The 26,095-nt window shown below is 41.7% G+C and overlaps 2 protein-coding genes across 2 annotated transcripts in view; both read right to left on the reverse strand.

Annotated features, from left to right (window-relative positions):
* LOC133480757 (cadherin-24) overlaps positions 1–9,478 on the reverse strand; it is a 40,756-nt gene extending 31,278 nt beyond the window's left edge. Inside the window, exon 1 of the mRNA XM_061779333.1 lies at positions 9,415–9,478. The gene's annotated coding sequence lies outside the window, so the exon portion shown is untranslated. The remainder of the gene's footprint in view (positions 1–9,414) is intronic.
* LOC133480760 (proteasome subunit beta type-11-like) lies at positions 4,482–5,901 on the reverse strand. The gene has a single exon (XM_061779340.1). It carries the CDS (start codon positions 5,331–5,333, stop codon positions 4,572–4,574), a length of 762 nt encoding a protein of 253 aa, XP_061635324.1. The 5' UTR covers positions 5,334–5,901; the 3' UTR covers positions 4,482–4,571.
* Positions 9,479–26,095: the final 16,617 nt, after the last annotated feature.

A 26,095-nucleotide genomic window follows, 5' to 3' on the forward strand; every position in this document is an offset into this window, starting at 1 on the left:
ACCACTTCAGCGTCAAAAGAACACATCTCCGCCATTAATCAGAAGAAAAGAAAAGTCAATTAATTAACCAGTCTCTTGAAACATCTTGTTTGCGACTAAGACTTCACACTTTCCAACTACGGCGGTATTGAAGAAGGCTAAAATCCATCATTCTCAATCACATAACGGTGCCATTTGCGCTGTTGCCATCCGGAAGTATGCGTGACGTCACGGTAAAAAAAGGTCTAGAATGGATGCGCCATCATCGTTAAGAAAAACGTCCACATCAAAATGCCGGGCAGTACGGCGAGCTGTTTAAGTACATTTTTATTGTTGCCGCAAAAAAACACTCGAGCTCTTTACGAGAGGCACGGATATATGCGTGGCCAAATCAGATGACAAACCAGCCCGGACGCAACTGCCTGTGCTCTTTATTCATTTACTATTTGCTGAAAAGATGCCGTAGATCCTGTCGATACTAAACTTTGCCACTAAGCCATTAAGGTGGATGCGATTATTGGATTCTTGACACATTTATGGCGTTTTAAGAATAGTAAAAATAAATGGGGAGTTTTGGTAGTTCGATGTTGTTGCAGTGTGTTTGTTCCAATTCGAGCCAAGAATCACACTCGTCACTGTGGTGCAACCGTTTGATGAGGTATTGTAATTGGTTAGCGAAATAATAGTGTTTAAAGTTGGGAGCATTTCGGCCTCCCTCCGGTTTACTTTTCGGAAGAGTGGATAGACTGATTCTATTTGTCTTATTTTTGGAATAAAACATTATTACAACAGAATCCAAGGTTTAAATGTGGGCTGAAATGGAATCATTGAAAAGAAAATGTATTTGAGGTAAGGTTTTCATTTTTATTGTAGCTATTCTTCCAAGTAATGATATAGGCAGGTTATTCCAGCGTCTTCAATCAAATGAGATTTTTTCCAGAAGTGGTGTGTAATTTAGATTGATTAGCTGTGTGAGTTTTGACAGAATATTGATACCTAAATATTTAATGTTTCCAATAGGAATAGGGTACTCTGGGATTTGATCTGCACAAGTCCTTGAGTTTGCTGTTATTGGCAGTATTGTTGAGTTTGTCCAGTTAATAGAGTAGTCTGATATTTGTGAAAATATAAAAAATAAATTGTTTGAATGAGATTGAAGAGTGCGTGAAGAGAATACTTGGGTTCCTGTAAGTAAAGAGGAATATCATCAGCATATAGATTGATTTTGTGTTCTGCCACTAGTGAGCAGATACCTTTAATATTAGCATTCGATCCGACTTGTCTCGCATTCTGACGTATAGCGCCAGGCAAGAGGTTCGATAGCATTGGTGAGAGTGGACATCCTTGTGTGGTTCCTCTTTGTAAAGTGATCCTATCTGTGGTGACTGTCGCTTTCGGCGAATTGTATAATGTTGCTATCCAATGTATAATTGAATCTCCAAAGCCAAATGTGTGAAGTACTGCAAACAGGAAAGCCCAGTTAACTTTATCGAACGCTTTCTCTGCATCAAGTGACATGATAAATGCGTTTAGATTTTTACGCTGTCACATGCTTATTAAATTCAACAGACGTCTGACATTATTTGTGGAACTTCTACCTTTAATGAAGCCAGTCTGGTCATAGTGGATTATCGACGGAAGTACCTTTTCAAGTCTCGAGGGCTTTCGAGATAATCTTGATAGCTACATTAATCAGTGATAAGGGCCGATAATTTGCCGGGAGAGTGGGGTCTTTACCTGGCTTTAGTAATAACTTAATTGAAGCTGTGTTCATATGGCTACTCATTGACTGTTCTGAAAAATAGAGGCCAAAAATATTTAATGAAGTCAACAGGGACTCCGTCCGGGCCAGGCGCCCGTCCCGGTTGCATATTTGTTCATTCGTTATGTAATTCTGTGATGGTTAAAGGAACATCAAGGCTGTCTTTACTTTGTGTATTTAATTGAGGGATGTTTAGGTCCTTAATAACAGTTTCAATTTGTTTTTGATCTGGGTTGTTTGAAGATGCGTTTAAGTTGCTATAAAAATTGTAAAAAAATTCATCTATTTCTAGCGGTGAATGTGTACAGTTGTCGTTTGAATCTTGAATGGCTATAATTCATGACTTTTCTTTATTGCGCTGAAGTTGGTTCGCAAGGAATTTTCCCGATTTATTATTGTACTCAAAGTTAGTGTTTCTTAACTGTTGTTGTAAAAAATCTGTTCTTTTTGATAACGTCTAACTGATGTTTTGCCTTTTAAATTTGGTTTCCAAGTGTATCTATCGGATTAATTGCATATTCTTCTGTGAGGTGTTTTATTTTTTCCTCAATTCCATTTTCCAATTTTTGTTCTTGTTTTTTCTTATACGAAGAATATGTTATGAATCGACCTCTCAAAACACCTTTGCCGGTTACCCACAACAGAGATGGGGATATGGTTGGGGAGTCGTTAAATTTTAAAAACTCAGCCCATTCCTTCCTCAAAAAAGAATCCAAATCTGGGTCCTTCAAAAGGGACGCGTTGAAGCGCCATGTTGGTGGGGGTCCCAAATTTGATTCAACTTTTAGATTGAGAGAAATTGGTGCGTGATCACTGATGATGATTGGATGTATTTTGGGAGACATTCTTTGAGCTGCCGAATTGTTTGAAAGAAAGAAATCTATTTTTGAGAAAGCGCGGTGAACTGATGAGAAAAATGTGTCTTCTCTTTTTACTATTTTTGAGATTTGAGCGATCTATTCGGGGATTTAGCGTTAGGTTAAAATCACCTCCCATAATAATTGTAGAAGTGGCTGACAAGTTTAACAAGTGTGAACAAAGGCTGGATCATCTTTATTTGGGGCGTATACATTGACAATTGTATAAAGCTTGTTAAATATTGTAGCCTGTATAATTATATATCGGCCTTCTGGATCTGCTACAGTAGTATTTATTGTAAATTTTGGTCTTTTATGGACTAGTATTGAGACTCGTCTTTGTCTAGAGTTATATAAGGCCGAGATAAACTGAGTGAAATTAGAGTTAATGAGGCATTTTTCTTCTGACTTAGTAATAAGAGGAGGTCTGTTTTAAGTTTAGTGGTATAATCCATAATAGTATCGACCGGATCTCAATTAGCTCCCAGTATGCTCTATTTTACAATAATGTTTTTAGGACACGTGATGAACTGTTCCAAGAATTCCAAATAACAGCCGGAAACTTTCTTCAATACAATAAATTAAAAGCAGCAATAAAAAAAAAAAAAAAAAAAAAAAAAAAAGAATACCAACACTCCAGAGCACCCTCGAACTGCCGGAGTTTGTCAAGCAAATAATGAAGCTTCTCCCGCAAAGTAAAAGAAATCTCTCAAAAGTTTATAAATTAATTTCATGTACGAAATCAATGCACTTACCAATCACCAAATGGGAAGAAGACCTCTTTCCATGTCTGCTGACCGTAGCTACCGGATACAGATTTGTAACAATATGTTTAGAACGACGAAAAACACAAATCTACATCTTATCCAATATAAAGTGCTCCATAGGACACACACTGCTCAGTACACGATGCATAAAATGGGCTTCTCTCCTATCTAATATATGCGTGCAATGCACCAAAAATACCCCAGACCCCTATTTTTATGCTATATGGGAATGTACACCAATTCAATGCTTTTGGTCTTCGGTTATACAAAAACACTCGTATATTATAAACTGCAGGATTCCACTTTCCCCAAGATTGTGCCTACTTGGCGACTTGGGCATAATAGACCTCCCTAATAAATAGTCACAATCCTTACTTGTCGCGTTAGCTACCGCGAAGAAACCAATTCTATTAAACTGGACAAACAAATTATTACTATTAACATCAATCAGTGGCTAAATGTCATCATAGAATATATTGCGTGAGAAAAAAATACCAGCAGAATGAAAAAATCAATGACACATATACATAGATAGCCATTTGACAATAGCAAGACTATTTTCATAAGTGTGAAAGTAAACAATGGAATTCTATATTCTTTGTTGTCAAGGTTGTTGTTGTTGTTGTTTTATTATTATTCTGTTCATTTCATTTTCTTTTTTCTCTCTTTTATTTTCACCTTTTCGATCGGTTTGCATGGTGAAAAGACACACGCATGCTGTGGGGATCTTCTCCTCTTGTCACACACACTCCCGATGTTTTAATGCACCACATACACCTATCTCTGGGGGGCGGTGGGTCGTGGGTGGGGAACCAGTAGTGCCTGGCAGCCATGCCCCAACCCCCTCGGCTCACGGACCCCTCCGGATTTTAATGCACCACACCACTCGGGGGTGTTTATTGAACAGGATAAGAAATCAAACACATGAATACAAAATGAAAACACTGGCAAGGAGCAGATGTTAGTGCGTGAAAATCGGTCAACCGTTTTAATATTTTACAATACAGTTGTGTTTTTCTTCATTATAAGCACATATTTGTTGCATGTGGGAGGAAGAAAACCCACACAAGCATGGGGAGAACATGCAAACGCCATAAGGGATTTGAACCCCCACCCTCAGGAATGTCAGGCAGATGTGCTCGTCTAGCGTGCCACCACGTTGCGGTTTTAGCGACGTATCGTTTGCAGGATTCAGAATGTTCCACCTTAGAGGTGATCAACTTCCGCCATGTGCTCTCTGTAATATTCGTCTTTCAAGTCCTCGCGCTCCCTGCGAGTCCACCCGGCGGAGGTGACGTGGTAGATGTCCACGCAATTGCCCGAGTAGGCATCCCTGTGCGTGGCTCTGTACACCGCCTCCCTCGCCACCCGCACGGCCTCCTCCGTGGACATCCCCCACTCCACCGCTTGATCCAAAACCGAGTAGGCGTAAGGCGACCCCGAGCCCACCGAGAAGAGCGTTCCCTGGAGCCGAGTGCCGTCGCTGCAGACGTAGAAGATGCCGGGGCCGCCCTCGTCCCACCCGCACAAGGTGGTGGCCACGCACACATCGGTGCCCTTAAACGGCAGGAGCATGTGCCACAGCAGCTTGGCGGCGCCGCCCGTGGACACCCGGCGGCCGTTTCGCAGCTGATAGAGCCGCAGCTCCCGAGTCAGGATCCGCTTCCAGAGGGTGCAGTCGGCCGACGAGCCCGAGCTGGTGCCTATCAGGTGACTGTGGATGGGCGCCACCTTCTCGGAGTCGGGGTTGGCGACCAGCCCGTCGCAGGTGGAGCGGGTGTCCCCGGCAGCCAAGACGCCGCCCTGGAAGGTGAACGCCAGGGTGGTGGTGCCGTGAGACACGGCGAAGGGTGGAGGATTCTTCACGGTGCCGCATTGTAGGGGACACTCCACAGCCGGCATGTAAAAGTCCAACGGGGCCGTAGGCAGAGCGTAGTCCCGGAAATGACACACGTCCTGTAACGCCATCGCACACAACCGCTCAGTGGTTACGGCAAACGAGATTTCTGACCTTCCTCGCCGTGCTGTCTGCTTTTTCTTACCAAGCCATGAGAAACCGTCACAGTTTACTGTTCTTTCTATACCTTCGTTGTCGCGGCTCCTGTGTCAGTGTCTTTCTTGATTAGTCGCGGTTGTCTTTTTTGTCGTCTTTATTATTGTTGTCTTCAGTGCCGAGCCTATGTCGGTCATTTGCTCGTTATCGGCAATGTCGTCTTCGACCCTTTGTGGGCGTCAATGTCGAGACCGCTTATTGTCGGCGTCGATTCTTCGTCTTCAAAGGTCCTTTTGTTATTAAACCTCCGTGGTCGTCAACCTTTTGTCGTCAATTCTTTGCTGCCGTCTTCAGCGATCAGTCGTTGTTGATCTTTCTTCCACTTTGGCGTTATTGTCTTCGTCTCTGTTGATTCTTCGTCAGCATTGTCGAGCCGTTGTCGTCTTTGATTTTCCGCCGTCGATCGTCTTTGTTGACCACAAAAAATATTTCTGACGAATCTTGAAGTGTCGGCCCCAAGTTGTACGCCGTCTGCTTTTTATACCCGAGGCATCAACATCATTTACCGCTTCCATCCTTTGAAGCCAAACAGTCAGGAGCCCGTGAGTCATTAGTCCAGGTCCTTTTTCAGATCACATTTCTTCAAAGCCGCGTGGAAGCGAAGGCCGGTGAGTCGGCAGCGGCGGACGGATCAAATGACGTTAAACTCGGCAGCTTTTGACGCGTCTCTCCTGTGGCTTGTTCTCGGATAGAATCCCAGATAGGGTGACTAATGCTGCATCAGTCCACCCGAGCGTGTGCAAAAAAAAAAAAAAAAAGTGAGGTGTCCCATTACCGGTGTAACATGTAAAACACGCAACACCGGGAAGCTCGCGTGGTCCGATGGGCCGCATTAGCGCGCAAGTGCGGGGCGACGCCAGCTGCTGGAATCAACGTGAAGCTGAATTATGTCTCTGCTTTTAATTAGCCTCGAAGCCAACACACTTGATGTTATCGCTGCTAAATGTATCTCCGCTGACTGCACGAGAGATTTAAATTGTACATCCCATTGCTCCCAGTGCGGGAAATTTGCCTGAAAGTTGTAAAAATGTGCCAGGATTACCTTTGAGCGCATGTCGGTTGTCATTTATAAGCAGTAGTCGAGGCGTCGATGTTACAATAAAACAGTAAGCCGTTTAAAGCTTAACCCTGTTCATTTTCAGTGCACATGCAGTACTTTATGTTCTGGGTCGATTTTGAATTGGCCAAGAATATGTTCATAATAACTGTCTATAATAAATGATGAACTACAGATCTTTTCAAACTGTATCAATAGCACATCTGACATCAATACATGGATGATTAATCCTTAATTGATGTTTCATAGGAAATGGAAAGTGTCTTTTTATTTGCTACATTGCAGGTGCTTGTTTTCGCAGGTGCAGCTCTCGCACCGGTGTCAAGGCACCCTTTGACCTCTCTCTGACCTTTGTCTGTTTAGTTATTCTTATGCCGTTTTATGCTTTTGCAGTTCCGAGAGTCCCCCAGAATCCGTCAAAGACACACTGGAGCAGTTTCAAAATTACCACCATTTTCCTCGATGTAAATACTGCTAAATTTAAAAATCCATTAGACACCGGTCAAATCTGATAATGTGTATTTTGGGTCACTTTCTTTAAATGTATTAGATTTCAGTGTTAAAGAATGGTATGGTATGGTACGGTATACTATGGTATAGCTTCATTGTCAATGCGGAATTTGTATGGAACACACAGATGGTGGAAATTTCTTTCCGAAGCGTTCTCAGTTCAAAAACAATGCAAAAAAAAGATGACAATAAACATTTATGGTATTTTTATTTCTGGCAAATGTCAAAATGGGTTAAATATGACCCGAAGAGTACGTAAGGATTAATTGCATTGGAGTTTGGTTGCCGTTGTTGTATTTATGCTCTGCACGGTGCCCTGAATATGGCAAGATGGCGCCTACCAGTGTGGTCGCCTCGGTAACGCGCTCTCTAGTATTGTCTTTGTTTTTGTGTTTTTCGTCCGTCTTTGGAGACCTTACACGACTCACTTACACAAGGGGAGACCTGCTAACCATCAAGGAGTCTACTCCAGACTTTCTGTCACCAACTTTCGAATACAATTGTTGTTTGTTGTTGTTTTTTGTTAATGTCTTTATGTCTCCAAAGTGTTCTGTAAATTGACTGTCTGTTGTACTAGAGCGGCTCCAACCACCGGAGACAAATTCCTTGTGTGTTTTGGACATACTTGGCAAATAAAGATGATTCTGATTCTGATTCTGATTCTGAGCACCCAGAAAGATGTTCAGAGAGGCAAAGAATTTTGTGTCATCATTATTCGTCGCCGATCTTTCGTCAGTCATTTGTTGTAGTCTTCTTCTCGCCGTCGTTGTCGTCTTTGATCCTTCATCGTCACCAATGTCAACGCTTCACCACCGTCGTCGTCGTCAATCTGTCGTCATCTTCTGTGGTTGTGCTTGACCCTTTGGCGTTTTCTTGCCGTCTTCATTAATCATTGTCGTCTTCTTTGTCATCATCCTCGTCTTTGTCAATCATTTTTCAGTGTTATCGTCGTCTTTGTTGATCCTTTGTTGTTGCCGATTCTTCATCAGTCTTTTTTTGCCTTTTTCTAGTGCATCGGCATTGCCGTTGTCTTCGTCATTAGCATTTGTCGTCTTTGATCCTTTTTGGTCGTCAGTGCGAATACTTGATCGTCTTCGTTGTCCTCGATCCTTCGCCGTCTTTGCCGATCCTTCTTCGCTGATCCATCTCTGTCTCTGTCATCTTCGTCGTCTTTTTTGATCCTTCAAACTTCCCAGTACAAGCACTATGCAATTAAATAAACGAGGGAAACTATTTTTGTTACTTATCGCAACAGGCTCATGCATATACAGTAAGTGACATTTGTACATTTCAGAGTCGGTTCTTTTTCATGTTTTGGGTAAAAAGGAGCAATCAGTCTTACTTTTGCCTGAATCTTTTTGTATTTATATTAGAATCTGTACTTCCACATAGGTGCAGCGTGTGAGTGCTTGTGCCACCTCTGGTTGCTCAACATGTTGGAACCCTTTTCCACGTTTTCTAGCATCCTCTCCAGTGTAGCGTGTGCTCTTGTTTTATGGTCACTGCTAGACAGCAAGGTCACGCATTTTGAATTCAGCCACACGCCCGGCAGCCCGAGAGGCGCTCGACCCGATCGGCTCCGAGGCTCGGAGGGCTTCCGGCGTCAGCCGCTCTGTGGCGCCATCCATCACCTCGATGGCGACAGCGTCCGTGACTGCGTCGTGACGCCGCTCGACGGACGCCGGCGGGCTACGACTCGCGTCCACCTGATACTGCTTTGCGATGAGCGTGGCAAGATAGGCGTGAGTGATGATCTGTGTTTTGCGAGATGAGGGAAGTGTCCGCGCGCACGGCGTATTCATCACGAGCCTCACGGGTCTCCTGCGCTGAAATTTACGAGTGTCATATCTTCTGCGGAGGCGACGTCGTCATTCAGGCGCTTGTGACACAAAGGCCAACGTGAGGAATTCATGCCGTTTGTATCCATACTGACATACTGGAAAGGTGGCAAAAGTACTCTGCACTTAAGTGGAAGTACAGATACTTAAAAAATTAAACAGGCCATATGTGAATATTGTCATGCATCCAATGACAATCGATGGACCGGACTAGGGTTGTCACTCGCAAATCTTTTTGGAATCCATTATCCTATCGACTATTCCACTGAGTACTCGAGTAATCGCCCATACCCTTAAAAAAAAAAAAAGTTTTTTTTCTTACATTTTATTTTTTATTTTATTTTCTTTTATGAGAGCTAGACTTCTATCCTTAAACTGGATATGTTGGTAGTGACTGTGTGGTACAAATTCTGTGTACAGAATTTGAGACAACAAAATTAGCCAATGCTAAACTGTTAGCAATCGCGATTAGCATTAACGCGATAGTTTTTAGGCCATTTTAGGTCAAAAAACGCTAACTAACATTAAGGTCACTCATGCGCCATGTTATATGTACTTTACACATCTAATAGTGTATCAAAAATCACTTACAGAAGCTCCTTTGTGGCTTACCGTTGGTCCGTCTGCAACAAATGTCCGTGCGGTAAACATGGACAATGGCCAAATAGATCCGGGCGGTGCAAATTTGATTTGATTTTTTAATTTATTTAAGTGCCTCGAGGGAGAAATGTTTGCATCAACCAATTTTTGTGGTCGACTTAGCCAAGTTTGCCTTTTTGATTTAGTTTTTTTTTTTTTTTTTTACAAGTCCTAGACTGGACCACAACGGTTCACTTATGGCTCAGCCAGAACAGTCCAGCTGTGATTGATTCAATGTCCTGAGAACACTAACTAAACTTTTGAAATCTACAGAGCACAAAAGTAAAATTAAATGTTGACAGTCAATTATTTACAATACCTGTTTTGATAAGTCTCAACATAAAGAACAGTTTCCCGCTTTTATTCACTTGGGTAGTGCTTGTACTAAGAAGAAAAACAATCACGGGACCCAGCTTTGCTGCGAGCTAAATGCCAAACTGAACTGAAACAACCTGTCCTGCGCCATGCGATCATAACAAGACGCGAGGACCCCCCTCTTTCAGGGCCAATCCTGGAAATTACGACCCCATCAGGTCGTCAAAGTACGAGCCCCGGAATTCACCGGTATTAGCTGTTACAAACTAAAATGGCCGACTTCCAGTACAAAATCCGAAATGGGTCCTGAAAATTTTCACAAAATCGGCCCTTATACAAATTCAGTCATAAAAAGAGAATTATTCCACATTTCAACGCCTTTATTGTCACTGCACAGTGCAGCACCAGATTGTGATCCCCGCAAATCTTGCTTGCAAACGTTTGTTCAATGGTTGCATGCGCAACTCTTTTTCCATCTGGCAAATTGTTGTTTGCTACCAGCTGTCAAGTCCCTGAAGAGTCTTCCTTTCCAACTGTGCGCGCGGACGTTTAGGGTTTAGAACTCAAATGAATGCTCAAAAGGTTCTACGAGCATTTTTTTCAATATGTTCGATCTCCATTTTGAGGCTCGTGTTTTAGTACGTTCTCCGGGCCGTATTCTATATTCGCACTTTTCATCTACACATCCAGAGGCGTAGTTCGCTGACAGCTGAGGCGTGCTTTAAAGCACGGAACGTGGATATTTCCTGAAATCAGGGAAAAGGATGAAGCGCACTTCAAATGAAAACGGCCGATCAGCAGGCTGTAAACAGCTGCGATTGGCGTGTTCGATAGCGATCATTAGCGGCGGTGGCGCGCTGCGGCTGCAAGTCACAACAATCGTACGAAGTCATTTCGGGGGCGTCTGCTCCCGTGAGCGCGGCTTGCAAGAAAGAAAGAAAACAAAGCGAAATGAAAAGCGGCAGCACTTTGAATAACATCTGCTCAATTGCGATTTCATGAGCAATTTGGAAGGGACCGGCACGCACTCAAAGCTCGGAAATCACGACCGCTCACTCCTAGCTGAAAGAGAGAGAAAAAAATGATAGTCCGGCACTCAAGGACCTAAACGTTGTTTTATTAGCAAGAAGATATTTTGTGACAGCCCCACCAGTGTCGAAATGAACATAAATCAATTAATTCCTCCATCGATTAATCAACACTTCATCGTTTATCAAATTAATCGACAACTGTTTCGATGATGGATACCTTGTTGTACTAAATTGTCCAAATTTTTCAGCATCTCAACACTAAACATTCTCCGATTTCTGCGGCCCTTCGTGAAAGCAAACTCATTATCTTTGTATTGATTCAAAATAAGACATTTGCTTCAAATTTGACATCTGCTTATACTTTGGAAAACAATGATCAACATTGTTGCTAATTTTCTGACATGTTACGGACGAAACCAGTAGCTAACGGATTCATAACCAATTTATGTTTTTTTTTTTTTTTTTTTTTTTAATTTTCTGCACTGCCAATTTGAAATGATGTCCTATTATTTTTAAATAAAAGGATGGACATTAAAACATGTTTTTCCTTGACTTGATGGACAAATCAAAAAACTAATACAGCAACACTACAACAGATTAATTGATTGCTAATATAATCATTTGTTGCAGCCCTACTTGCAACTAAAAGTTTTTAAAAAATATTATTGTATTTATTTATTTGTTTTTTTTTTTCAGCAAACTATCCCAAGGATGAAGAAAGACTTCATTGGCCAGTCCCTCAGTGATCATGGCCACTATTTCCGAAATTTTCAATCAACTTGTGACCTGCTGAAATGTAAGATTTCAGCCAGCGTTCCGTCTCACTTCCGAGCAATTCAGATCACGCCACATCTTCTTTCTGACCAACACGTCACACAGTCAAGCGACAGGGCGAGGGAAGAAGGCTAAAGTCATCTTTGAAGCCATTTCGCAATCGCTCTGCCTTGCTCAAAGACATTTGTGACCCTCCAGCACGAAACCGCTCGGAAGTCGCCCGGCCGAGCTTTGAGCGACTGTATATCTGAAAAGATTTTCAAAATGCTTTCCAATGATGTAGAGATTGTGGTAATCGGGTAACATTTGGTGAAGCGGCGTTTCAGCGTTAGCCTAGCAACGATGATGTTTTGTTTCCACCGCGAGCGACTGTTTTCCGGCCTCGTGTTGGGTCTGACGTTTAACGACGCACATTTGAATTAAATCCGCCGCTGCAGAAAACTCTGAGCTTTCGCTTGACAGCGGACATCGTGCGGTTTTGCTCGTTTTGCGCTCGGCAGCAGCCGATTCGTGCCGTTGATTTTTCTATTTTTCTGGTGTTGAATCTTTGTCGTTATCTGTGGAATCGAACCGTTGTCCCGTAGTCAATGCTTTCTTTTTGGGGGGGGGGGACCGTTCAGAATACATAAATAAACACACACGCACACACACTTTCTGTCGGTTGTCACATTAGTTCCACTAGTATTTTTGAGGGGAGTTGGGGGGGCGGAAACGTATCAGGGGTACTAAGCAGGTGGTGGGCTTCGTGGTGATGTCATTTTTTTTCACCGTTTGGTGTGGAAAATCTGCAGCTTAGCTGTAGACACACACCCACACACACACACACACACACGTACACACAAAACACACATGCTGTTCTGGAAGCCATCATGTTGTTATTTAAACCAGCTGTCGGTGTGTAACGGTCTTCTGGACGCCACGGATTATCCTCCAATTAACTTCACACCGATCACATTTGGCCTCTTTGCCGAGTTCCATTTACGTACGCACTCGACGCACGCGCAATGTGAAAATGTGCGTCTGCACTCACACACACGGATAATATTCATGCTCTTGAACTGGAATCTGTTTGGCACTTTACAGGAAATGTAAATATCTGGCGCAACGTAACACACGCACACAACGTGAATGCAATTCATTTCAATGTAAATACAGTACATCGGAGAAAGTAATCGCTCGTTTAGTTTCCGGATTACCCTCGCAATAGGTGAAATCGGCAAAGTAGCGACCGAATATAGCAACCGCATATTTTCTTTTAAAGTCTTCAACATACAGAAATGCACAGTAGCACTGTACAATGTGTACTTCTTTTTTTTTTCATTGTAATATGTGTTTTAATGAAATGTTCTTTTATTTATTTTACAGTTTGAATGTTTTAGGCTATGAAGTGTTTATTTTGCTGCAAAAAAAAAAAAGAAACTTACAGCACACAGTCAAAATCTTGCACTATGGCGAATTATGCCCGTAGTTGTTGTCGTGGTGTTTTTTTTCTTTCATTTGATTTTTTTTTTGTGCTTGTGTGTGCGCATGTACGCGGTGGCACTTATTGATTGGCTGATTGATGCGGGTGCCTTCAGGGCTGCGAGAAAATAAGCTCGCCTTCCTTATGAGTGCGCTCATCAATCTGTTCGCCGTCGCATGAGTACCACTTGCCGTTTCCTGGCTCGGGGGCTCAATTAGCGGCTGCAATTGTTCAGGTGTGTGGTCCGCCGGGATTGGATGTAACTAGCGTAAAAAATTTTTGTTGTTTTTTTAAAAAAAAGTGGAGGGAAACATTTAACCTTGGAGCTTTTGCGTCGATGTATGTAAAACAGCGCAGACGTTTCATGGAGGAATGAAGTCCGCCAGAATGGAAATAATCCACCGCAGGGCCTTCGTTAACAATTTTATTTCCCTCAATGCCAGCGGTGTCCAAAGTACGGCCCGGAAGTCATTTGCGGCCGGCAGCGAGACATTCCAACAGCGGTCCAGCTTGTCTGTGAAATTCAAAGCTTTTCTATAACTGTAATGGTCACCAGACACCAGTAGGTGGCGACGTTGTATCACTTTGGCTGTGAGAGCAACGCAGCTTTTCAGTACAGTGCTCCCTCGCTATTTCGTCGTTCAACGTTTGCCGACTCAGTGCATTGCAAATTTTGTTTACATATTCATATCGCGCAAAATTCACCATTTTATGGGATTATGAGGGTAGGCTGTTATTTTTTTTGTAGTCAAGTAAACGCTTCCTGGCCTAAAACATTAACTGTAGAGAAAAATAATAATAAAGAAAAATGAACTATAACATATTCGTATGTATAATACCGCCCCCCCCCAAAAAATATATATCAAAAGTCGCTCAAGTGCATTATACACCGGTATAAGGAAAATAAAACAAAAAAAATATCTTTCACGTTGTATAAATATATATAGCAGTACCAAGGTCTTGTGAAAAAAGTGTACTTTCATTCTAATATCATATGCAATGTCTAATGTTTATGTCAGATTTATATAACAGTCCATTTTCGCTCCTGACCTGCGAGAATTACGACGTCCTTGCGGGCCCACATTGATGTAAAATCCATACAATCCAAAATATTGGAGATTTCGTTCTGATATTTTCAGAGGTTAAAGCGGGCATAATTAGAGATTTGGATGGCGATTGGTTGCAGTTTTATTTCCCATTAAGCTTTTACTATATAGTGAGCAGCCTTTGAAAACGCTTTATGTCCATCAAATTAAAATATGAGGGTATTTGCTTTGATATTTTGAGAGGATGAAGTGGGCATAGGTAGAGATGCCCACATAAATGTTGGTGACGATTGGCACATGTATGTAGCGCATGCACGCTACTTCTCGGATTTCACCGATTGCAGGGGTGGTCCAGAACATAAGCCCGTGATGAACGCGGGCTCGACGATAAAGATTAGGGGCTCTAATTTCGTAGACGCCGCATCTGCGGTCACATTAATGCTAATGACAATGAATGGAAAGACAGAATTTTTCTTCATCTTTATAAATGTGAAGGGGCATAAAGATTTTTACGTATGTCAATACAATTGCTTAAATGTGAATAAAACTGATATGTAAACATTTGCTGTTTATTATGTCTGCATGTTGAGGATGGATAGATGTTTATTCTATATTTAATACGGAGTGATTCTATTAAAAAAAAAATGTTTTCCATGTTATCCCATTCCTCAACCCACAGTTTGTATATCAAACATAAAAATGGCCCTTTAAGACACAAATAATTGCGCTTCACGAATTCTGCCTAGCAACAGGAGACCTGTAACGCAAGTTAGGAAAATCTTGTGGGGCTGGTTCAGGTAGCCAATCGCGGTGCATCATTCGGCACACGCCTGCGTTGCGGAATCCTAAAGCCTCAAGGCAAAACGAATGAATGAACTTCCACTGTTGCCAAATATGGATTTGCATTTTCATTTCATCCAAAATGTTTAATTAAGGAGACAGACTACGTTGCATTCCAATGATTTTCAATCATGTTTTTATATGCAAATTACATATTATAGAATATTATAGACATCCTCCTTACCTCTGAGGTTTGTTTGAGATGTCGTTTACCCAAAGAAAAGTTTTTAAAATAATATATTTTATTAAATATTGATGTAACAGCATATTTATTTTTACCTGCTTCAGTTACATGTGGGGTTCAACATAGAAAAACTTCTCTGAGATTTGAATTGAATAAAATAATGATTCACCTATTTGTATTTAATTATTGTTATAGCTCTATTTGAAATTAAAATGACAGTACAATTATTATTATTATGATTAACATTAACATTAACATTATGATTGAACATATTAGAAAAATATTAGAAAAGCTTCTGTTCTAGAATTTTAATAGAATAAAATAAAATAAAATAATCATACATTTAATATTTTGATTTTATTATTATATATATTTACTTTTTTATTCTGTTTTATTCTTCCCTTATTATGGGAGGTTCTACAGATTGGAAATAGTTGTCTTCCCAGATTTTAATAAAACAAAACCAAATAAAATAATTGAATTAACAATTCTATTTTTATTTTACAGTTTTTATATTTATATTTATTATATTTTATTGTTACCTTATTTAACATATTAGAAAGATTTCTCTCTTGGGATTTTAATGATTTTATGTTTACTTAACCTGGTTCCTGGATTAATTTAACAAAGGTAATGTATTTTTTTTTTTAATATGGTTGGTGTTAAATGAATACATCTGGAACAGTTTTCATCCAAAAGGGGTATTATAATCTTGTAGGTTTTTTCCCTAAATGGTGCGTTTGCATCGGGCTGCAGCTGATGACGAACGATGGTGTCATCCAGTTCTTGGGAGGCATCCGCAGGCGGTGCGCAGCAACAGGACGTCCGCGAGCGGAATCCCAGGATGCGACGTGACGTAAGCTTCTCTTTTATTAGCGCGCCGAAGCAGACGGCCCGCAGCTCATTTCAATGACAGTGGCTAATTCAAGGTCGCGACCTCATGTTATTTGCATATCTAAAAACGGCGCGGTCGCCCGACTAAGAGATTGCCAAATGTTTCTCTTTTATCTTCTGAATATAAAGAAGCTGCTGCTGCCGGAACTTTAGCGGCTTTATTTTAGCGCGACCTCAACAAGTTGGAGACTATTTTAGGGATTGATATTTTTCATCTTTTTATGTGGGGTGAATTATAAGTCATCCGTCTTTTTTACCTTCTGTGCCAGATGCTAAAAAAAAAGCTGCGTTCAGACGTTGGATTTACGACCTGGGGTCTCTCCAAGCACACCTCCAGGCACTGCTGTGTGGACATTAGCTTTTCTTATGGTTCATCTTATGACCAGCATCCCTCACACGTGTCAAAAATGGTGAAATAATATGGTAATAGAGTTTCATTCACTGCCATTGACGGCTATAGAAGTCAAACACTTTTGTGACACCTCCAACTACAAATTAACATTCAACATTCCTGCTATTTGGTTTTCACGTCCCGGAAGGTTTTTATTCTCATTCTTTTGTTCTGACTAATTTAAGATCAGTCAGCACTATTGCAATATTAGTCATTCGAACTGCTCTAAGTGCTAGAGGACTCTGCATCCTTTTGCACAATTGCACAAACAAAAAAATGCATTACCAGATAACTAGCAAACCTTTATTGCTCAGTATAGCATAGCATAGCTTAGCATAGCATAGCGTAGCAGCGCGGCAGATGACGAGGACATTTTCTTGTTAAACTAGTACGCGTTCTACAGGGTAATGGAACGTTTGGATGTTTTATTTAGACAGCAAAGAGTAAAAGTAGTGAGATTACATCTTGTTGTTCAAATCAATTGCTGCAGAAGGAAATGCGAGGGAAGTACTGCAGATTAATTTCTGCCAATATACTCGGGTTTTGTCAGCGCATTGTTGTATTTAGCGATATTCTTTAGCATATCAAATTAGCCATTGAACATAATTTTGGGGTGCTATTCTGTTGATGTGAGTGTGCAACGGTATATAATAGCAATATAAGGTATAATACCAACTTGAACAAAGCGGTGTTAGGAAACTGAAGAACTATCTTTTTTTTGCGGGGGGGTAATTTCCTGAACAGATTTTGGAGATGGGGGTATTCCGCCTGACAGCACCGATTTATGAAATATGAGTAAAACTGCCAATTTATAGTAAAGTACATTCCTTTGTCCACATTAGCTGTGCAGCGAATTTGGTCTCCAGATCTGCAGATGACGCCTTCTGAACACAAAATGTCATTTCATCGGTTATCAAAAATATGTGTAGTAATTTATCAAAATAATTACTTTGATGATTTATTAGTTGTCCATTAATTGAAACACATCTAATATGAGGTTTTCCATTTTTTTCTGGAAGCAGAGTGAGAGTAATCTGCAGGCAAATTAGCAAAATAATGAATATTAGGCTGTAATAACGTCCCCGTTCTTGCTCCCTCATACAGGAAGTCATTTGTGATTGGCAGCAGATATCCGAGGAAACCGCGCTCCCGATTTCCATTTGGCCTCGTCCTCTGTGCACGTGTGGCGTTTATCTGCACGCCGCAAAGCGTCCGTCGCCTAGCCGCTTTTCCTCATTATTGAGGCGGCGCCGGTCGGAGCGTATCCACACACTCGAGCGGGGCGACAGATTTATTCGGCCGTAATCTCATCGCACGGCGATAAACTTAATTAAACTTGGCCGCTGCTGCCATAAAAACAGGCCAGTGCATTGTGCCTGCTGTTTATTATGATTGTTGGTATTATTATTATTACTGTTATTAGTTCTGCTGCTCTTCATCAGCTCCGCCGTTAAGCAAACTGAGCACAATTTCCCCCCCCCCTCTCCCTCCTGGTGTCCATGTGACGCCCACCAGATTATGGCCTACACCGTCGTAGCCTAGCGTAGCCTTCCGTAGCCTAGCATAGGACAGTATACCGTAGGGTAGGCTAGGAAGAATAAGTGTAACATAGCATTGCATTTAGTATTGTGAAGCATAGTATTACACAGTGTAGCATTGTGTAGTGAAGCATAGCATTGCATTTTATAGTGTAGCTTGGTATGGTGTAGCATAGCATACTGTAAGCGTAGCGTAGCAGTGCATTTCATAGCATAGTCTTCTGTAGCCTAGCATAGGAGTGTACTGCAAACCATAGTGTAGTGTAACTTAACATAGTGTAACATAGCATCGTGTAGCATTGTATTTCATAGAGTAGCATAGTATTGTGTTGCATAGCACAGCACAGTGTAGCATTATGTAGGGTAGCATAGTGTACTGCAACATGGCATAGCATAGTATAACCTAACACAGCATTAAATAGCATTTATAGCATAGTGACGTGAAGCGTAGCGTAGCATAGAAAAGCATAGCAATTTATGATATAGCATTGCATCGTGCAGCATAGCATGGTGTACAGTAGCATAGAACAGCACATTGCATAGTGTACCATAGTGCACCATAGAATAGACTAGCATATACTAGCATAGCATAGGACAGTATATCATAACTCCATGTAACAGATTGCATTTCATAGTGTAGCATAGTACAATGTCGTATAACATAGCATAGCATAGGGTAGTTTTAAAGCATAGTACAGTTTAGCACACAATTGTATAGTGTAGCATAGCACAGTTTGGCATAGCCTAACAGAATAGCATAGCGTAGTACAGTGTATCATAGCATAGCATCCTTTTGGCCCCTCTGCCCGCACGTTGCGGCACAACGTGGTCCAGCGAGGCAGCGGAGGAGCTTCTCATGTGTTAGCAAACAACAGAAACGCAATTCGGATGAGTACACGCACCCGGCGACCTCTTATTCAATTCTGTGAGGAGAGCATGCTACCAAGGCGCACCTGGGTGTGTTACGACAACGACGAGCCCTGTTTCACAGCGAAGCTCAGACAGATTGGTCAAGAAAAAGAGGCGGCATTCCCAAGTGTAGACAGCAGCGGCTAGAAGGAGGCCAAATTCCACTTTCGCAGGGAGGTGAGGAATGCTAAATTTGTGTATTCAGAAAGACTCCAGCAGCAGTTCATGGCCAACAACTCTACGGCTGTTTGGCGACGATTTAGACAAGCCTAAAGCCTCCCAAGGAGTGAACGATCTGGCCCTCGCCAGGAGCCTTATCACCCACTACCCTTGCTTCGATCGCCAATCAGCCCCTTCACCCATCTCTGGACACACCCGCCCCCATCCACTCCAATATTCAGATGGCTTACCCCCCACAAAGTCCCCAGAGTCTCCCCGGTTTACACCCTGAGACACTGTACAGATGAGCTGGCTCCCGTCTTCACTGATATTTGCAACACCTCCCTGGAGTCTTGCCATGTGCCAGTTTGCATCAAGTCCTGTGGCACTGACGTCTGTAGTCATGAAGTCTTTGAAGGGCCTGGTCCTGCCCCACCTCAAATCAATCACCTCCCTCCTCCTGGACCCGTTGCAATTCACCTACAGAGCCAACAGGTTTCTAGACGGTGCAGTCAATCTGGCCCTTCACTCCATTCTGCAGTATTTGGACTCCCCGGGAACCAACTAGCCGGGATCCTCTTTGTGGACTTCAGCTCTGCCGTCAACTCCATCCTGATCCTTCCAGCTCTACTACAGGACTAACTCTCCCAGCTCAACGTGCCCGACTCCCTCAGCAGGTGGATCACAGACTTCCTGACGGACCGGAAGCAGGACGTGCGTCTGGGGAAGACTGTCTTGGACACTCGGCCCATCAGTGCAGGATCCCCTCAGGTCCTGTGCACTTTCTCCTTGGCTCTTCTCACTGTACAGCAACTGCTGTGGCTCCGGCCATCAATCCGTAAAAGTGATCAAGTTTGCAGACAACATCATCCTCGAGCTTATCTTGGACGGCAATGAGTCTGCCGACAGGAAGGAGATGGACCGGCTGGTGTCCTGGTGCAAAAGCAACACCTTGGAGGTTAACACCCAAAAAATCAAAAAAGATGACTGTGGACTTCAGGAAAATCACAGCCCCCAGGTGTCCCGTCACTCTCACAAACTCCCCCATCTCTATCTTGGACTCCTTCCGCTTCCTGGGCACCGTGGTCACCCGGGACGTCAGGTGTGCGATGTCCGATGGTCGGCGTCCTCATCATCAGACGGTGTTCTTTGTACGGAAGCTGAGGAAACTCAAGTTGCCAACGGAGATGTTGGTGCTGTTCTACATCGCGTCCATCTTCACCTCCTGCGTCACCGTCTGGTACGCTAGTGCCACTGACTGCAGCCCGTGATCGTCCGCAGGTTCCCATCCATATTTTCATTATTTTCATTAGCACCATCTATGTTTCATGTTTCATGGCATCAAATTCCTAGTTGTGAATGTACCTTTCACTGACAATGGCAATGATCCGATTCGGATTCAGATTTTTATTGAATCATTAAGTACAGTTTTTGTTTTTTCCCCCTAAAAATAAGCGCAGTGTTAATGTTCAATGGTATACAATAATAATAAACATACATTTTGTGACTAAAACCGGTCTTGTTCTTTGCCTGCTAAGCCCCTGTAGTTTAATGTTGGTCGTGATGTTTTTTTTTTTTTTTTTTTAGATGGTTCTTGGTGTAAACATTTTGACGTGCACTGCACTAGACTATCCCCAGAGATGAGAATCAAGATGAGGTGAAGAAGTCGGAACATTAATCTCTCGGTTTCTCTGTTTGGCATCTCAAAATCGGAAAAGCCCGGAGGCAAAAAGTGAGTCAGAGCATTACGCCGCATTTCGCCGCGACGCTATACTTTACTATACTAAGCTACACTATACTAGACAGCGGGCAGACCAACCTCCTTCGATAATTGCGGCGTATGACTACTTTTTAATAACTGAAATATGTGCCAATGCAAATGGGTCGCGGGCCATGAATAAGACATTAAAGGCGACAGCACAATCTGCTTCTCTTCTGTTTGCAGGCCTTCTGCGTTGTTATCATTGCTGATACACTTACTGTTACTCGGCCTGCCTCTAGATGTCGCTGTTTGCTCATACATGTTTGTGAGCCTTGGACCCGAACTGACGATGTTCTTTAAAAGCCCAAAAGTCCCAAAATTTGGCCGCGGCTAGCTCAACAAAGAAATGTAATATTAAAAATGTCTATATAATGGTGCTATTTATGTCATGGAATTTTTTTATATTTTATTTTACAGTAATATTTATTTTATATTATTCTGTATTTAAAATTCAATAGGGTTACTGTATATTATTTTAATATAATATATACAGCATATATATTTATCTCTATATATTATATAATTTATAAAATAAATAAAAATGCTTATATATAGATTTCATATATTTATTATATATGAAATACATACAATAAGGTTATCTTTACAATATATTTTTAAGACGAAGGTCAACATGGGATGAAAATAATATTTTAACAAGTGAATTTTAAAAAATACAACTGCAATATATTCCCGTATTATTATCTTTGGTTCCGGGGGAAGAAAAAAATAAAATTATCTCAAAAAATATACGCATAAACTTTATTCTTGTCATAATACATCATTTGTTGTGAAAAAAAACCTTTTGTTTCAATCTGTCAGATTTACACACGTGGACAAAATTGTTGGTACCCCTCTGTTCATGAAAGACAAACCCACAATGGTCACAGAAATAACTTCAATGTGATAACAGAAATAACTTTAGAACTAAAGAACCCGCTTTTCACCTCTTCTTCGACTTCGACCCACAGTAGCTGAATTTCCAACGGCGCCCTGCAGGTTGACGGCGCCGGTGGCGGACGTTGTTAACCCGGGCCACGACCGATCCGGTATGGAATTCTTTGGATGAGCGCTCATATTTGTTTGGGAAAGTTTCAAGCCGGATGCCCTTCCTGACGCAACCCATTTACCCGGGCTTGGGACCGGCCTACAGTTTGCACTGGCTTGTGCCTCCATAGGGCTGCATTCTTTCAATTAATGAAAATTAACCAATGAAATTCAGACATTGCTCTTGAATTGGGGTTTAACAGAATTATTAAAAAAAAACAAACGCATGAAAACAGGCCCGGACAAAAAGGATGGCAAAATACTTCTGCTACGGCTATTGTCCCACGTGATTGTGACAGCAAGCTCAGTGTGTGCGGGCGTGTGTGTCGATGTGTGAGTGAGACGGGACTACGCAGGCGTCGTCCGGCGGGACTGCACACAGTGTTCATTCATTCCACAGGCACGCCCTAGTAGCGTTACGCTACTTGTGTAGTCACAGCATGGCTGCCATTCTGTGCCTACGGCCCCTCCGACCACCACCAAACATCCAGCCACGTTCATTTGTGGGAAATGTGGGTTCAGTGACTGGCCCAAGGACACAACGAAGACATGCGTTCGGGCGAGAATACGAACCGGTGACCCTCTGGTTACAGGGCGTCCACGTACCCTCAGGACCGCAAGTATGTTCGCGTTATTGGTACGTCAGTCCGCATGTGTTGCTATTTACTGAGCGGCACTGGATGACTGGTTAGCACAGCTGCCTCACATTTCTGAGGTTGCGGGTTCAAATCTGGCCCCACCTGTAAGGAGTTTGCATGTACAACTTTGACCAGAGTCAATGGGTAAAGGGTTTTGCAACACAGCACTACTACTTTGTCTAGCATCTTTCCATATTTATGCCTTGCCCCCCTCTATACCTATGTATAATGCGCACCAGTGACTTTTGACATTTTTAGGGGAGAAAAAAATGCGCATTATTCACGAGAAATTACGATAACTGCTGTCGTGTATCTCAATGTACTCGTGTATGCAATACATTTTCTCCAGGAAAAGCCATTCATCAGTTCCAGCCCACCACAAACCACCACATTTGTTTGTTCAATGTTTTAATTAAGAAAACCGAGTTGTTCCAAACTAATTATGTGAATTATCTGGCAAGCCAACAAAAGGCACAAGAGCTTACGTGTTCGCTGCACTCATTAATGTCTCACATTTTAGTGTGGTGCCCACAAAGTTCTTTCATGTTTCAGCGATCACATGCAAGTAAGCTTTTCTCTCATTATGAACTGTCACCTTGATGAGCCACATGCCTTGCTTTTTTTTTTTTTTTTTTTTTTTTTTTATGTAAGCAACAAGCTCTCATGTGGATAAAATTGACTTTGTGTGAATATTGATATATTTAGTGTTTCAAAGTGATGTCGCCTATTTCACGCTCTGTTTAAGAATAACAACTTGTGAAAAATGTACTGAAACAGTTTGTGTATTTAGAGGTTTACAGAAGGTAAATTTAAGTTCACCCATTAAGGTTATTGGTTTAGGTCTATGCAGAACTTTCACCCGGATTTCCCAAATTTTTGTATCATTCAATCACATTTTTATTTATAAAGCACTATTCATTCAATGAAATGCAACACAAAGTGCTTAACATCATTGCTTCCACTGTGGCCTTTCTGTGTCCTCTTAAAACAACACACAAGTGCAATATGGCCATAAGAGAATTGCACTAGTGGCCTACAAATAACACACAATGGCGTAGGCAACTCTGCTGGACTTTGGCAAGTGACCCTTCTTATGCACGCCATCAAGACATGACAAGACAAGAAGAAAAATTGTAAACATAAGGAGCAGATATTGGCGTGAACGTGGCTTGACTGTTTAAAAGGGATTTCTGAAGTTAGCTCAGAAAGCAGAAAACGTTTGAGGTCAACTCTGTCCTCCCATTCCGTCTCTCTGCAGTTTATGCTCAACAGTGACACAAGGAGAGCAAAAGAAGGCCTGAAAATGCCGACTTTTACAGGCATAGTGAACGGGGATTCTAATACTACCTCTGAAGGCGGAAAATTGCCGGGTCAGCTTTGTCTGTGGTATTTAAGCCTCTTTTAAACAGCCTTTACAAGCAGTTTCAATGGGATTTTTGATACGACCACAAAAAGAAAAAACGAAATGACAATGTCATCATTATTATTATTATTATTGTTACATTTTTCAGCATTAACTTTATCCACTTTTTGTTTTCCTTTACAGACAATATAAACATAATCTCTTGGAGAAGATGGCCCTTTAAACACAACCCTTAATTTGTTTTAATAAAACATTTTAAATTAGCATCTAGCATCTTTCCATATTTATGCCTACACATAACTTAATGTTTAAGCCATGAAAAAATATCCGCTTAACGCATGCGGTGGTTGCAACATATCCCAGGAGGTCGTCATGGGGATTTTCCACACCGTGACAACGAGACACTCTAATACGTCCATCCCAGCTAGCTACCGTAATTTCTTGTGTCAACCCATGTATAATGCGCACCCCCAAAGTGGACCTCAAAATTCTAGATAACCCTTCTACCTATGTATAATGCATTTTTACAATACATGATTTTGCTTCTACCCATATGATCAAAACATTAGGTATTCTCTGTATTTTGTTATTTTTTTCAAAGAATTATTCTGAAGTTAAGCACTTCATTTGAACACGTAATACTTTCTTTTTATTTATTTGCTCTTCTTTTGAAATTCACAGCCCTACTTTTATTTAGTAAATGATAAAACACACAGTTGTGCTCATATGTTTGATTACCCAGGCAGATGGGTACAATTCTTTAAAGAAAACATTTATCAAATGGGCAACCACCAGAAACCACCACATTTTTTTTGTTCAATGTTTTAATTAAGAAAACTGAGTAGTTACAAACTAATTATGTGAATTATCTGGCAAGCCAACAAAAGGCACAAGAGCTTACGTGTTCGCTGCACTCATTAACGTTTCACATTGCAGGTAAGCTTTTCTCTCATTATGAACTGTCACCTTGATGAGCCACATGCTGTGACCTTTCTGTGTCATCTTAAAACAACGCACAAGTGCAATATGGCGATCAGGCAATCGCACTAGTGGCCTACAAATAAGTCCTTGTCTGCGCCATTTATAGAGAACAACGTCAAGGAAAAAAAGGTGCGATAAGATGACATTTACACACAGTGTGAAAGTTTTGTTTTTTGATTCTTTTGATACTATGTCTTATGGTTTGCAAAAGGAACTCCTGCCTCCCACGAGAGAAATGATTCCGACTCTGCGGTCATGTGGATTGCTTCCAGTAAAGCGATTGAGTGAGTCCTCCTCCTCCTCTTCTTCCCCGTTGGAATTCCCACAACCAAAATTCAGCGTTGTGCTGAGAACGTTCTGTATCACAACCGTGACATTTTTTTTCTCCAAATTACTTCTGGTTACGCTGACCTGGACTCAGTCATGCTTTTTTTTTTTTTTTTTTTTTTTTTAAATGTTTTTTTTTTTTTGGGTTGATGCTGCGCTAAACAAGCTAAGTTGATAAGATTCCTGAGTGGCCCCACACATTGTGCTATTGTTCATTCAGTCACGCTGCGGCGATACCCGATGTTTACTGACATATTTGGACTTTTTGTGGAATGGAACCAGTGAACTCAACTCGACCTTGGATGTTGACAGCCACTGTTTACGTGAACGCTTACAAACGACAAGCTCCACATGAGCTGGCCACACACTGTGAGTCACTTCAGTCAGTGTTGTTATTGAATCAGAGGGAAATATTTTTAATGGCTATATAAACAAAAAAGAGCAAAAAGTAATTTTACAGCAATATTAGTCAGCATTGACTCAAAATCCTGAGTCATACATCTGTCATACATGTGTTTCTGGTGAGTCCACGAACTTGAGTCAGTGAACCAAAAGGAACGAATGATCTGACTTGGTAGTGTTTCCTTAGAGTCCGCTAAGTTGAGTCAGTGGACCCATTTAACCAAATCGTCGAAGAACACCGCATTTCCGGTAATTAAGCTAACTCAGTTCACCAATTTAACCAAATAACAGAATCTGCAGTGGTTCTAATGAATCTGTGAACCAACACGACCAAATCGTCTGATTCCCCAGCTGTTGCGGTCAGTTGATACCACTGACTCATTTGATACTGTTTGTGTTTCCCTCGAGTCAGTGAAGTGCATCTAAGTCTGTGACGTTCGAGCAATTCCGATAAGTCGATTCGGTAAATCGATACGACCAAAGCGTTTGAGTCTGCAAAGTTGAGTCAAAGAACAGAATCGTTCCAATCTGCTGAGTTTGCAGTGAGCAGAATCGCCCGAGTCAGCGAACCGA

The sequence above is a fragment of the Phyllopteryx taeniolatus genome, chromosome 7 (assembly GCF_024500385.1).
Source record: "Phyllopteryx taeniolatus isolate TA_2022b chromosome 7, UOR_Ptae_1.2, whole genome shotgun sequence".
Taxonomy (NCBI): Eukaryota; Metazoa; Chordata; class Actinopteri; order Syngnathiformes; family Syngnathidae; genus Phyllopteryx; species Phyllopteryx taeniolatus.